Source organism: Lithohypha guttulata, assembly GCF_036872675.1.
Source record: "Lithohypha guttulata strain CCFEE 5908 chromosome Unknown scaffold_2, whole genome shotgun sequence".
NCBI lineage: Eukaryota > Fungi > Ascomycota > Eurotiomycetes > Chaetothyriales > Trichomeriaceae > Lithohypha > Lithohypha guttulata.
This window is the reverse complement of record NW_027042751.1, coordinates 4504547-4518460: the sequence shown is the minus strand read 5'-3', so window position 1 is coordinate 4518460 and position 13914 is coordinate 4504547. Positions and strand designations below refer to the sequence as shown.

General features: G+C 51.0%; 4 protein-coding genes across 4 annotated transcripts; 1 reads left to right on the top strand and 3 right to left on the bottom strand.

Moving 5' to 3' along the window:
• Nucleotides 1–159: 159 nt before the first annotated feature.
• On the bottom strand, nt 160–1332 carry LTR64_003767 (uncharacterized protein; the record flags this gene model as incomplete). Its single annotated transcript, XM_064898118.1, has 1 exon — nt 160–1332. The coding sequence occupies one exon, from the start codon at nt 1330–1332 to the stop codon at nt 160–162; it is 1173 nt and encodes a 390-aa protein (XP_064757068.1).
• A 2120-nt stretch (nt 1333–3452) lies between these two features.
• LTR64_003766 (uncharacterized protein) lies at nt 3453–3861 on the bottom strand (the record flags this gene model as incomplete). The annotated part of the gene is made up of 2 exons (XM_064898117.1): nt 3453–3502; nt 3528–3861. The coding sequence occupies 2 exons, from the start codon at nt 3859–3861 to the stop codon at nt 3453–3455; spliced, it is 384 nt and encodes a 127-aa protein (XP_064757067.1).
• A 1904-nt stretch (nt 3862–5765) lies between these two features.
• On the bottom strand, nt 5766–7001 carry LTR64_003765 (uncharacterized protein; the record flags this gene model as incomplete). The annotated part of the gene is made up of 2 exons (XM_064898116.1): nt 5766–6541; nt 6590–7001. 2 exons carry the CDS (start codon nt 6999–7001, stop codon nt 5766–5768), a joined length of 1188 nt encoding a protein of 395 aa, XP_064757066.1.
• Nucleotides 7002–9877: 2876 nt separating this feature from the next.
• On the top strand, nt 9878–12866 carry LTR64_003764 (uncharacterized protein; the record flags this gene model as incomplete). The annotated part of the gene is made up of 2 exons (XM_064898115.1): nt 9878–11075; nt 11164–12866. The coding sequence occupies 2 exons, from the start codon at nt 9878–9880 to the stop codon at nt 12864–12866; spliced, it is 2901 nt and encodes a 966-aa protein (XP_064757065.1).
• Between the last annotated feature and the right edge of the window lie 1048 nt (nt 12867–13914).

Below are 13914 nucleotides of genomic sequence, written 5' to 3'. Positions count from 1 at the left end.
AATCAAGCTATGGACTGTCTAGCGTAACTTGATTTCGCAAACCTTACATTGGTGCCGACTCTATGTCTTCCCTCTACGACGAAGCCATCAACGCCAGATTTAACCCCCTTTTCGGCTTGACTCGTGCTTCTCACAACTTTCGGTTGCCGCTACCAAAGCTCAATCACGAAGCCACTTTTTGGCAGCTCTTTGGGTCCTCGGTATTTCGAGTTCGTCGTAGTACCTTTTGAGCAAACGCTTCATCATGTCGATTGGTCGTCTGTCCCTACAATCTGCGCCGAGATCGTTCTCTGCAAAGAAGCGTTCCGGTACCGCAAAGTCCATCTCGAGAGCTTTGAACCCTGCCGCGACAACTATGGGCCACGGGTCTTTCACGGGATCTGGTCCCAGTAAAACCATGATCTGGTGATAGACGGCACGCTCTAGCTCTAGCTCGGTCCAAGATCGTGTTTGGTATGCTATGGCGATGGGACTGGTGCCGGTATCTCGTGGAATGCTAGCACCAAAGTCGGAATTCTTGCTCATTACCGTTGAGCCAATGCTAGCGTCATCGTCGTCACAGTGCTTGCTGGTGAAATGGGTATAATGTGCAGGAACTATGCTTTTGCCTCCATCGGCGCTAATTCGGTGGCGCACTGCAAGCTTGAAATATGCATCGAGCAGCATGGTGGGTTTCCCGGTCTCCAATTCCACATCAAGGATGGCCGTGGGACAGAAGACTATGGCTTGGCCTGTATCCAGCCCGGCAATTTCACGAAAGAGGCTTTGGTCGTCTTTCCTCCCGTAAGCTGCTACGAGATGCTGTCGTAAGGTGTTGTACCACTTGGGTGAGGTGAAGCGATGGACGATAGACGCGTTGCACAGGGCGAGCAGCTCACCGGACACAGTCGGCTCCTGCGTCGCAACAATGACACGTGACCCCAAGTGTCGCTGCTGCCGGACTATGGAGATCAGGTCAGATGTAAGCTTCTGTGCCTCAGTGGAAGATCTGAGGAATTTATGTGCTTCGTCCAATGCGATGACCCTCGGCGCTGACTGCCAGCCGCCAACGAATAACTTGAGGGATATCGAGAACAATGCACAAGCGTCGCTTTCGGTGACGAATGGATTACTGAGGTCGATGATCGTGAGCGATCCAGCTTCAGGCTGCCAGATCTGATTGTAGAGTGCTCGAAGATGTGGCTCATTCTTGGTGTCGACCAGCACAGATTTTAACAGGTCGAGCCGGAGTGTCAGCGGGGCGAGTTGATCCTTCGTCAAGGGGAGCTGACCGAGGCGGCGCAAGAAATCCTTGTAGTCAAAGACCGGATCATTCGGCCTGTCGAGGATCATCTGTCGCAGCAGCTGACGAATGCTGGTCTCCTCCTCGCTCTTTCGTAGCTCGTAGCTCTTGTGTCTGATCCGCCATTCTACGTGCACGCGAGTACAGGAGAAGGTGTTCGTTGCTCGATTTATCGTGGAATCGTCAACTGCAGATTGCACTACATGTACTTAAAATGCACCGACTGCCTATACAATAATTCTGACAATGATGATGCTTGCGCCTTGCGTTGGATGTACTGGTATCTAACCTTCCCCTGGTTCTGCATCGCTGGACCAGTGGCTTACTCATCTGTAGCTTCGGCTGGACAGTTTGAACTGAATAGTCGCTATTTGTACATTGTGCACCGATTGTCATTTCGAGCCACTCGTATTGCCATTACTTTTTGGGAAATCGGTATAACATTGATGGGTGAGAGGAGAAGCCCTGTGACAAAAGTGTTTGCAGCTACGTGTCTCTATGAAGCAGCTTGGTAGCATGTCTGTCCGACGCGAAGGATACGAGGGAAGCTCTGAACGACGACATCGAAGCTTCACGCTGGAAAGTGGTTGGAGATCGACAGCTACTGTCCTTGGATCGTTCTATATTTCACCTCGGATCAGGCGACTCTGTTTTCAAGGAAAACTTTATAGGAAAGCGTCTGGCCAAGGAAAGACAACTTTTTGTACCGCCGTTCGACTAAAAAAGCAGAGTCCGTTAATCCATCTCCGGGTTCTGAGCGAGGGAAGATCTTGGTCATGGATGTATGACCCCAATCCGAGCTCCAGCGATACATGTTCCTTAGTTGGGTTTTGAAGATCTTGGAAGGGTGAGTAGGAGGCACTGTGCCATGAGGTGAAGACCCAGAAAGGCAGGTCACGCTGGTCTGGTGCGACAAAAACCCCGCAACCAGTGCGATGACCCGAGAGCTTTCCGACTACTAGCGTACGTCTTTCATTCCAGGCGTGAGCCACTTCCCTCGCCATCGCAATCATGAACTCATCTCGAGCATCTAAGTGAACCTTTTCCCTCATTTCTGCTATGAAATGGTGAAGCCGATTGGCAAGTGGGAGATGTAAGGATTCTAACTTGTAAGCGAGCAGCGTTAAACATGTCCACAAGCTGTCGTACGACTGCTTGGACCTTCCAGAAGAGAGGTTCAGACGTTTTGTGTTCGTGATGCCGGATTCAAGAGCACTCGAGATTTGCCAGAGATATCCTGTGGTCCTCATCCCATCAGCACACAACTGTACGTTTGGAAAGCGGCAATGTTTGAAGAAAGTGAGGTTATCTGTTCCCATTGGAGGTTGTACATCGTGGAATATCTGTTGTCGAAAGAATTCAGCGAAGCCTCTGTGAGATGCCCGACGGGTTTGCTTGTGGTTGTCCAGAATCTCTCCATTGAGAAGTGCCTGAACGAATAAGGACAGTCCCAAGCTGATACCGTCCCGCTGTTCTAGCGCTTTTTCATCAAGTCGTCTGCCATAAGCACAGCAATTGGCCGCAATGGCAAGGGAGTCCCGTGGATACTTAATTCGGCGCCGTTGGAGGTCGGCCATAATGAAGGATGAAAGGGTATGTCCCCGATGTCTTCCACATTGGTAGGATGTCTGATATCGCTCCGCTTTTCGAATTATTGTTCTTTGCACAAAGTGTTGCTCTGCCCCGTTCAGTATAGTACCACGTTGGCAAGCCAAACCAAAAATAGTAAGTTGTGTGCGCAAATCGACGGCCGGTATCTCAATCTCACCTCGCATAGTTCCAAAGATCGTATTTTCCTGTGTCAAGCTGGGCTCACACGGGATAAGGACGAACATCTTGCGCGCTGCACAGTATTCTTCTTGAAAGATCCAGCATCGCCGCCACCAAGGGTCAGCCAAGAGACAACCGAACCACTTAAGCACTCGCCAGAAGCCACTTGATCTGAGTACAGGCGGCAAATCGATGACAGTCTCTTGGCCAATGCCTTGAAACAGGGAACCATCCATCAATGCAGTCAGAGCGTCAAGTTGCCACTGATGTCCCACTTTACTTGTCAGCATACCAACCGAGCAAGGACTTCTAGCATAAAGACGGTCCATGGAGTGCATCGCAACTTGGTGCCTTTCAGAGTCTTCCTGGTCAAGACACTCGTGGTCTATCCAAAAGCCCCTCAGGTGATGATATCGCACATAATGAACAGCGCGACGTAGGATTGTGTCCCTGACGAGGCTAGGACGTTCCTCACCATTAAGCTTCTTAATCCTGAAGCTTCCATACTTGCCAGATTCGTATGGTGCAGGATGCCAGGGATAGGAGATAGTAACGTATTGGAACTGCTGCTCGTCGAACAAATCCGCTTCTACCTCATGTAGGACGAAGCATTTGGACATGTACTTCCTAGAGATTCCTGCCGTGGCTGATGTCGGTGTTTTGTGTGTAGTCAAACATATCAGCCTTGCCATCCAACCGAACGACTTGAGTTTGGCTTCTTCAAAGTCTTGCACCTCCAATATCTGCTCGACCACCGAGCGTTCTGGACATAACCGATGGAGGGAAAAGTCCTTAACATCGTTCAACATGATGTCGTTACGTACAGGAAGCTTCTCAGAAGAATGCCGTGCGGCTCGCTTTCAAATCTGCAAAATTTTAGGGCCCAATCTGCATTTTCATTGACACCAACATAAGATTGCTACAGCAAGCCGTTCAGTCACCAGCAGCTGATATTCTTATACTTCGCACGACACTGAGCAGAAGAGACATTTCTCATTCGATCAAAGTCTATGGTCGTTTGTGACGGCAGTTCTATTTGAAATAATTCTCACTGGTTGGTCAGAGGCGTTGTCCTCCTGCAAACATCTTGGTTCAAACCGGTATTGGCAACTGCAAAATCTGAATGGCCTACAACAACATTTAAGTCAACCGGTGTGACAATTGTTCACATCAGCGGTCAACTTTGACAAGGATAAATTGTCGTGCTGAAATATGACGCCTTCTTAGCTGGCTTGGCCAACATGTTGGCCATTGGGTACAATGTACATTCGTGTTTGATTGGCGTATCGAACCGGTGAGATTTGGGTCGTATGAACGCTTTCCACATGACAGGCCTATAAACAGGATGGAAGGCACAATGAAGCCCGATGGCAGAATAATCGTCGGAAAATTGCACAATAGCTGTAGAAAGGCTCCTTCGAGATAGCGCAGAAGAGCACTTTACGTTTAGGGCAGGAGAGCGCTCGAGACCTGAACACGCGGAAAGCCAGCGTTGGTTGAATGTGAAGATACATACGCCCGCAGTTCTCACTGAGCGGCTACCATTGGAATCGTTCCAATTGCATATCCAGAAATTTAGCGGCAGGAGCAAACGGTGGAGCGACAGAAAGGCGAAGATGAGGTTCGGCATTCAAGCCTGCAGGACTAGTGCCACGTTGTTCCGGCGTTAGAATGCACGCTTGATCGTGGTTTAGAAATTAGAGTTGACAGAACTTGAGATTTGTGCTTTACTATTTAGCCTGTAGTTTATATCAGCATCAGCGCAAATCGGAATGCTACGCTGTGTAAAAGACGGAACCTTTGCGATACTGTGGACAAGGAACAGGACATAACGAACAGGAGGGCACTTACGGCAGCCGCTTGGAGCATTGCACTTTCAGCTGCTTTCGGCTTTGTCTCTATGGTTGCTGGTGTCGTGTCAATGTGGGCCGGAATCAAGTCTTACCAGGTATCTCCTATAGCGTAGCGTATAATCTGTCACTAATTCAGGCGAATGTGAGTCAAAGTAGGGATAATAGAAACATTTAAAACGAAGATAGAGCTTATAGATCCTATACTCAAGTTCATATCCGTACAGAACGAACGCGGGGCGTGTACAGTACTATAAAGGGTACTATAGATACTATACCCTCGTTACGTCTACTTCTCTAAAGACGTAGCCTTATATCATGTTAGCGATCTAATAATATAATCTTCGCTGCAGAACCACGAATGGTGGCGGTAGGAACCGACCACAGAAGTATAGTGGTAAGGAGAGCTTTGATGTCGATAAGTCAGGAAGCTAGCCCTTTCCATTTACCAGCAGATTTGTGGCGTGCCATGAGCCATAAGCCATAAGCCAGTAGCGATCAGCGTCTTTCCGAAGCACAGAGCCTGCACCACAGCTGTAGTTTTGTACCAACATGTCACTTGATGTGTGTAGGCAGTCGACCAAGATCTCTGGACACCAAGCACGAAATTTCAACCAATCAGAGAAGGTGAGGCGAACTTGGGTATATTGTAGCAGATAGCATGACCTTGATCCATTCTCTGAGAACTGATAGGTAGCAGCGTAGTCTGCTAGCTTGGTGCAGTGATCAACCACGCTTTATTAGTTGGCCTTTCTTCAGCAAATGGTTATTTTCCAGTTCCAGGCACGAAAGGATTTTTTCTCCCACAAATTGTGATATTGTGGATTCACCTTGGTCGTTCATTAGTCGAGCTTGTAGAACTATCAACTCACCCAGTCATCCCTACAGACATCGACCTCTTCATGCATGACCGAACATCGAGCAACCTCTGTATCAGAATCGTGGTCGTGCTCCGTTGCTGATATACTGTGTATCGTGGTATCCGGAAAATTGACCGTCTGCAGCAATGACTTTCCCACAAGCTGTGCATATTCTTGGTCCTCACGCATCATGTCTGCAACCACCGACCCCTCTAACCGATCTAGTTCGGCTCTTCGGGCTGTAATATCCTTCATCTTGACGGCAAGCTGGGACTCGAGCAGGTCCTTGTTGCCTTTGAGGTCTTCAATGGCAAGATGGGTCTCGCGACGGAGTCTGGACAAAGACTGCAGACAGCCTCGGTCGTGCAGGAGCCTCGACAATGACTCGGCGTCCTGGAGATACAGACCAATTCTGTTGGCGCTGATGCGTAGTCGGTGGACGGCAGTGTGTCGTATCTGTGCGACGGTATCCAACAAGTCGTTGAAGGGTTTACCGAGTTCGGCGACATCTTCGGCCAGAAACTTGTCCTCTCTTGATTCCATCTTTCGCGTCCAGATGTTCAACTCCAAGGCTTCAGCACAGTCCCATCCTTCGCTCTTGATCAGTTCTGGCATCGAGGCAATGGTGAAATCATAACAAGCGCGTTCCAGTGTTTCTTGCGCAAGCACCAACAGTTTATGTTGGGTCTGAAATGGTAGGTATACTGGGTATAGGGAGGTTGGAGTAGCGATTGCGCTATGCGTCCTCTTGTCCGGTACAATCGCTGATGGCCCCGCAACTGGACATCCTGTTAGCGGTTTGAAGGGCCCAGTCTGACAGGACTCACCAAAGTCGTCAGCTCGACGCTTGGCCGGTGCACGGCCACTCACATGCACGTCTTCGTCAAGACGCGAAGAGCCCCCAACAGCGACTTGGATGGCATCAGCCTCGGAGCGTGCCGCTTCTTTTTCCGACGCTGATCGTTCCGCGCTCTGTGCTGGGGACACCTCAAACACTTCAGGAAATCGAATCTTCGCTTTCAAGGTTGATTCGAAAACTTGCTGTTCAAGAAGACTTCTGACAACGTTACACACATCGTCGATATTATGTGACTCGATCAGCGCCTTGACGTTAGCATTAGTCTGCTGCTTGAGGATGAACTCGCGGATCTTTTTCTGCTTTCGCAGTTGTGCATCCGTGCCGCGAATCACATTGTTCAAGGCGAGGTACACAGATCTTTCGTCAGGCTGGTTGTTCATTAGCTATACGATCGCACGTCGAGGACACGAACAACAATATTTCAGAAAGACCAGCAAAGAGGCTCGTTGATACGAACGGATAAGGGTCCAAATTCGTAGCAACGCGAACCTACGTTCCACTCGACCGAACAGGTGCAAAATGCAGGATTTAGTCCTTCGCTCACAAGCGCTTTACTTTCCCACTGATCAATCCCCGCACATTACAACCAACAGCACGAATTCGGGCTGATTTGGCTGTTAGGCAGGTTAATATACAACAAATGACGTCTCAGCAGAGTCTAGTGTCACACAAGTATCGTTGAGCAATCGCTAAACTTTCGCTTATACCCGAACCACTAAATTTTAATCTGGGGATTGAGTCTAAACTGTGACGAAATTGTGGTATAGACCCGAGTATCGAATTTGCATGCCTAGGATAGATTAGGGTTTTATAAGCTCGACTGCCTGCACGTGTGAGCAGCGTGCCGCAGGTGATAGGCCAAATTTGTTAGCATACAGATATTAATGTTGTCGCGACCAGGAATGGCAAGAGACAATTAATGCATAAGCTATCTCCAAATATGCCAAAAACGTCGACACGAAAACTGCCACCACAAAATGGTGGGATGAATGTCACCATCAGCTGCCATCAGGACAGTTAGAATTCCAGCCTTTGGTCTTTAGTGAAACTTGTTCATCCGAAGTCTATGCAATCTACTCCCTAGGCTTGTTTGATCCCCTTCGAATTCGAGATCTGGCTTTGACTCATCCTTGTGATCTTGGCTCTGTTCGACTGGTTAGATTCCATAGTCAGTCTTCCCATTCGGTTCATGGTACACAATGTCAAGCAGACCTGTGTGGCTCGCTCGTGTTCTGGAAAGCGGTGACTTTTCAGACCTGACAATCGTGTGCGAATCTCAGGTGTTTCGAGTTCATAAGGCCGTGGTATGTCCGCAATCAGTCTTCCTTCAAGCGGCATGCATGACCTCGTTTCAGGTAAGAGAGGCAATCTTCGCTCAGGGCGAGCCCGGCTTAAGCTACAGTGACAGGAGTCCGCTGATGCAACGATCGAACTGCGAGCGGACTATCTCTTATATGTAACACGAATGGTGTCTTTCTTTTACCGAGGCACTTACGATGCGTTCGACAACAACAAATACACCAACCACGCCGGAATCTTTGCCTTGGCGGTCAAGTACGGCGTACCAGATCTCCAGGAACTGGCGTGTACACGATACTGGACATTATGCCAGAAAGGGTGGACCGCGTTGGATTTCTTGGAGTCTGTGCCTGGTATCTACGAGGACACTCATAGCAGCGTCCGTGGGTTGCGAGATTGCGCTCAGAAGTGTGCGCGTATACACGTTCATGATCTGGCTGCCGACGAGATCAGTCGCGCCAGATGGCGGGACGTCTGTCTTGCTGTGCCAGAATTTGCCTTTGACGTGCTCACCTGCTTTACACAAATGCCGACGCTGGGAGAGTGCCAGTTTTGCGGAGCGAACCAGATGTTGGAAGTTCTGCAGTGTCGCTGTACACGCTGTGGCAAGGGAGGCGCCCGTTGTGTTTGAGCATGCAACTGTTACCCTGACGTGCCCCTCAAGCAAATCCCGATTTCACCTTACCGCCACTCGGAGGCGACTCCATCCTGTTCGACCAATCTGTCCAGCAAGACGCACCGTCAGAACCAGACATTCCTTCTATAGCACCGACTCCGAGCAAACAAAGCTTAACCTGTCTTTCCTACCGGCGCTGAATGCAGAATCGGTCACAACTGGCGTAAGTTTTGCTCCAATCCTGAACCATGATGTCCTAGTGGTTATGAGGCGCAGGTTCCCTAGAGTTCCGCGAGTCCATATCTGCACGACCCGCAAACGCGGTATGCAGGAGGCTTCTTATTTCAGTACAATACTTTGTGAACCTGAGACCAACCAACCAACCAGCCAATCAGGATACTGCAGCTGGCAGTCTTTTGAAGTGGTGTGTCCAGCAAAAGCTGGAGAAGCTAGCTATACGATTGGGCGGCCCGTTAGCGGGGCTACCGTCAATTTAGGGCTGTACCGTCATGCAAGCGTCGTCTGCAAATTCCGCCGAGACTATCAGGTCGACCTCGTGTATGGCCCTATAGCGTCGACCGACTAGGTTCTTGCGACTGAGACTGGCCTGCGTCAGCACTGGACTTTGTAGCCGGCATCGCCTCCGTTATACATGTGAGGTCGATGTCCCCGAGTCAAGGTAATGAAACGACCAGATGTCCTACAGCCGAAGTACACCGTGCCTTACTCAGAGTGACCACTTCTTTATTCTCAGCCCTTACGTAGAATTGCATGGAATCTACTTGTTGTTTTAGTGTTACGACCGAGCTGGTATTGTGTATTTGGTGTTCGACCGAACGATCGTCGAGCTACACCATAGGATGTATCATAACGATACAAGTCAAGGACTGGCTGTATATTGGACCTTCGAAGTCGAGGTACTCCAGCCCTGTTTCACGGTGTAGTGTATTTCACCATGTCGGGATGTGGTTTGGTTAGTTCTACATGCCATCGTTTCGAGGGATGGCTGCTGTGTAACGTAATTAACTATGAGCCTGACCGTTGAGTTGTTGCCTACTTGTCCGCTTTGCGGCAAAGTGGCCTGCCAGAGATGCTTGACCCGGCCTGAAGAACCAGTGCTGTCGAACTAATGTCCCGACTGCGGGGCTCGCTTATGCACGTGAACTTGCATGCTCATGCACTTTTGTAGGACTCTAATAGGCGCTGCCTGCGCCTGCAATGTTGCTGCATGTGTACTGCTGCTGCGGCTGAGCGACCTCGATCTAGTCGTGCTCTCAGTGCGGCTTGATGCCACCTGATCATGCATTCTTACTATGACCATGACTTCCACCTGTTGCAGCAATGGCTGAAGCTGCGGCAGTCGTCGGTCTCATTGCGTCCATCGCATCACTTATCGACCTAGGGCTGAAGATCACCACGCGACTCCACGACTTCACCACCAGGACGTCTGAGGTGCCTGAGTCGTTCAGATCGCTCGAGAAGCGACTGCCACTGCTCACGTCCACCCTGAGACTCATTCAGCAGCAGGCTGACGCCGGACGGCTCTCCCTCGAAGTCTCGAACGCGCTTCGATCCCTGACCCAGAGTACAGCGACCCAACTACAAGTGGTCGAGAGATGTCTGTCTCAGATCACTCCTCCCTCCGATGCCTCGCGTCTGCGTCGAGCGGTCAAGGCACTGCAGAGTCTGACCAAAGACGGAGAGATCCGAGTGGCAGTCGAAAGAATACAGCAAGACATCGATTTTCTCGTCTTGCACCAGACCACCCAGCATGTCGATGTGGGTGACCAGATCCTGGCAGCTCTCGCTCAGTTACAGCTGGGACCAGTCCCGACACCATCCCTTCCACCTCATCGAGGGCATGTTGTCGGAAACGTCGCTGTCCACGACCAGGCTCGTGTTCACCTGGGTGATGTCTACCAGGTGCACCAGCAGCCCGGAGCAGACCCGCTGAAGGTCTTTGGTCTTTGCTTGACCTCGGCGCCGCTGATGGAGCCTGACAGCTTTGTGGGACGGGTCCGGGAGCTCGAGGAGATGGCACGAGCTCTGCGACCTGGCGAGCCTGCGGTGGAACAACGGCGAGTGGTGTTGGGTGGACTGGGAGGTATAGGAAAGACACAACTGGCCATCGCCTATGCTCGAGAGCATCAGGCCAGCTACACTTCGGTGTTATGGCTCAACGCCACCAGCGAGCTCACGTTGACGGCCAGCTTTCGATCGATCGCGGAGACCTTGCCCAGTGCATCATCTGTAGGGAAGCTGGATGACGATGAGGTGCTCAGACATGCGTTTAGATGGCTGTCGGACGTCAGGAACACGCAGTGGCTGTTGATATACGACAACTACGACGATCCTAAGCAATACAAGATCACGGAGTACATCCCCACGACGTGCAACGGAACGATGATCATCACAACCCGTCTGCCTGCGCTCGTCCAGGGTCAACGCATGCGACAGGTTCGAGTCTCGTCCATGGAGGATGTCGAGGAGAGCTTGCAGATACTACAGAACCGATCGCGACGGGACGATGTACGACTAGGTAAGTGACCTGTTCTGCCGCAGTCATCTGTGTTTGAGTGTATGCGTGCGTGCGTACGTGCGGTCTAAAGATTAACCATGACACACAGATCTTGATGCTCACCGACTGGCTCAACGCCTTGCTGGTCTTCCCCTCGCCCTGGCCACAGCAGGTGCGTACCTGGGAAAGACCACCCTGACTTTCCGCCAGTACCTCGAAGCCTACGAGCAGCGCTTCAACATCCACCCCCGACGGCCCGTCAACCTGGAAGAATACGCGGACAGAACCCTCCACACGACATGGAACTTGACGTATCATCGGCTCGAGCGCCATGATCCGCTCGCGGCCAAAGTGCTGAAGCTGCTGGCATACTTCGACCACCAAGAGATCTGGTTCGACTTGCTCCGTGCGGGGATAGAGGACGACTCACCCGACTGGCTCCGAGAGGTGGCGGGCGACCAGATCGACTTCGAGAGCACCATGGGCACGTTGGTGGACTACTGTCTCGTGGAAGCTCAACCCCGGACCAGGTCGTACGGGATACACAACTGCGTGCACGACTGGACGCTGGCACAACTCAACCAGCCCCGGAGCGAGCCGCTGTTCTGGTATGTCGTGCAATGCGTGACGGGCAGCGTTGACGAGGATGACTGGGGGTCCCTCGCACAACTTCGTTACGCTCGTCTCACTCGTCACGCACTGCGATGTGCCAGTCCTCGTTTCACACCGCTTACCCACTCGGACGAGATCTCACCTGACCATCTTGCACAAGTCGTCAACCTTGCAGAGATTTTGAGCCAGCAAATCCAGTACTCGGCAGCTGAGCAGATGTACGCGCGAGCACTGGCTGGGCACGAGACAGCGCTGGGACCTAACCACACCTCGACCCTCGACACGGTCAATAACCTAGGCAACCTATACCAAAATCAAGATAAGCTAGACGAGGCAGAGCATATGTACTTACGAGCACTGGCTAGCTATGAGACAGCGCTGGGACCTAACCACACCTCAACCCTCAACACGGTCAACAACCTGGGCAACCTGTATCGTGATCAAGGCAAGCTGGACGAGGCAGAGCAGATGTACTTACGAGCACTAGCTGGCTACGAGACAGCGCTGGGACCTAACCACACCTCGACCCTTACCACGGTCAACAACCTGGGCAGTCTGTATGCCGATCAGGGCAAGCTGGACGAGGCGGAGCAGATGTACGTGCGACTGCTTTCCTGGTACCGAAAGCCTGACGCTGCGACACGATGGCAGTACCCCATCGTCAACCTTGCCGCACTTCTAGATCAGAGTGTGAGGCTGGCTGAGGACAAGCAAGCTGCAGTAGTTTACCTAAGCCGTCTCATCCGGCACGTGACCACGTGGGGTCGAAGAGGGAACTCAGGCCTACTGCACTACCTTCCTAAAGCGCTGATCAGGGTTAACGACGATGCCAATGCTCAGATTGCTCTTGTTCAGCAGATGAAGATTGGAATGGAGGACCACATGGCGTTGGACTTCTCAGGTGTACAATGTGATGGTTGTCAATGCGCGGTCGCCCTTGTTGTGGGTCGTCACATGTGCCGTCGGTGTGGAGACGTTGACCTGTGCAACGCCTGTATGTCTGCCTACGTGAGTAAAAGAATCATTTTGCCGAGCTGCAGTGGACACGAGTTCTTCGACGCAGGGCTAGGGGTGTCGGACATGCTCACGTCATCCGCAGGCAACACAAAGATCGATGTAGATGGATGGATGGCCCAGCTCCAGCAACAATACTGCACAGACCAAGAAGCCTCACTATGTCGGGATCTGGCCTCCTCCTGATGGCGTGGCCCAGGCAATGGTCGTGCATACACGTGGCTGTAGCGGTTGTGGCTTGTATAGTAACAGACGGCCACTAACATGAGTGCTCCGTTCAGACTCACAATCAGTCAATGCTACTTAGGTGAACCAGAATCAACTTACGCTGACCTGGCTTCACATTATAGAGACCTTGGTCTTCGGTATACGCTGACGGCCTGTTCAGCTGTCCTTTCTAGTTGGTGGTACCATAAGAGGCCATGCAAGGCGTGACGTGTGGAAAGAAGGAAGCGGATGGTTTACAACCTTTCGCTGCCACCACTCCAGCGAACGTTATAGAACTCATCGTTTTACCACGAACGCTGTGCACGTAAAGACGTGATCGTAGCTCGAGACAGACACGCTAACAGAACATCTACACAACCAACGGAAGGGGTGTAGGCGATTAGTAAAGATTGAAGTACTGCACAGATCTCAACAGTGGCGAAGACCAATCAAGTTTCTGGTCCCCCCTTACATTGGGGTTTGAAACGACGCTAGCAGGGTTCACAGTAATGGTTGGTCCTCGTGAATTCTCGTCACAGTGGCGGTGCAGCTAGCTCACCTGTTGATTACCTTAGCCTCACCCTCACACAACCCCTCGGCTCACCTGCAGGGTGAGTAGAAGCAGCAACAGCTCACCTACTAATCTAGAACGAGAAATTAGTACATGAGAATCTGGCCGCTTATCTACGAGTCTAAGTAGGTATAAACTACTAACTTTGTACGTGCTTAGCCTTAAATATAACTAACGGGGTGAGCGTACGACCTTAAGGATTAATATACTTAATTATAGTAACCTACTCCCTCTCTCTTACTGTCTAGATAAATATTAAGTCTATATCTACGCTATCACACAAGTTCCTAGGCCTAGGGTAAGTAGGTCTGATCACAGGCAGTAAGGTGGTATATTAGCTGGTTAGTAACAAGAAGTGTGAACACGACAGGAAGGTACTTAGAAGGTACTAGTGGAATTGGTGAGGGAGATTAATTATAGAGTAACTATTAAATGTTAGATACGTCTGACCTACGT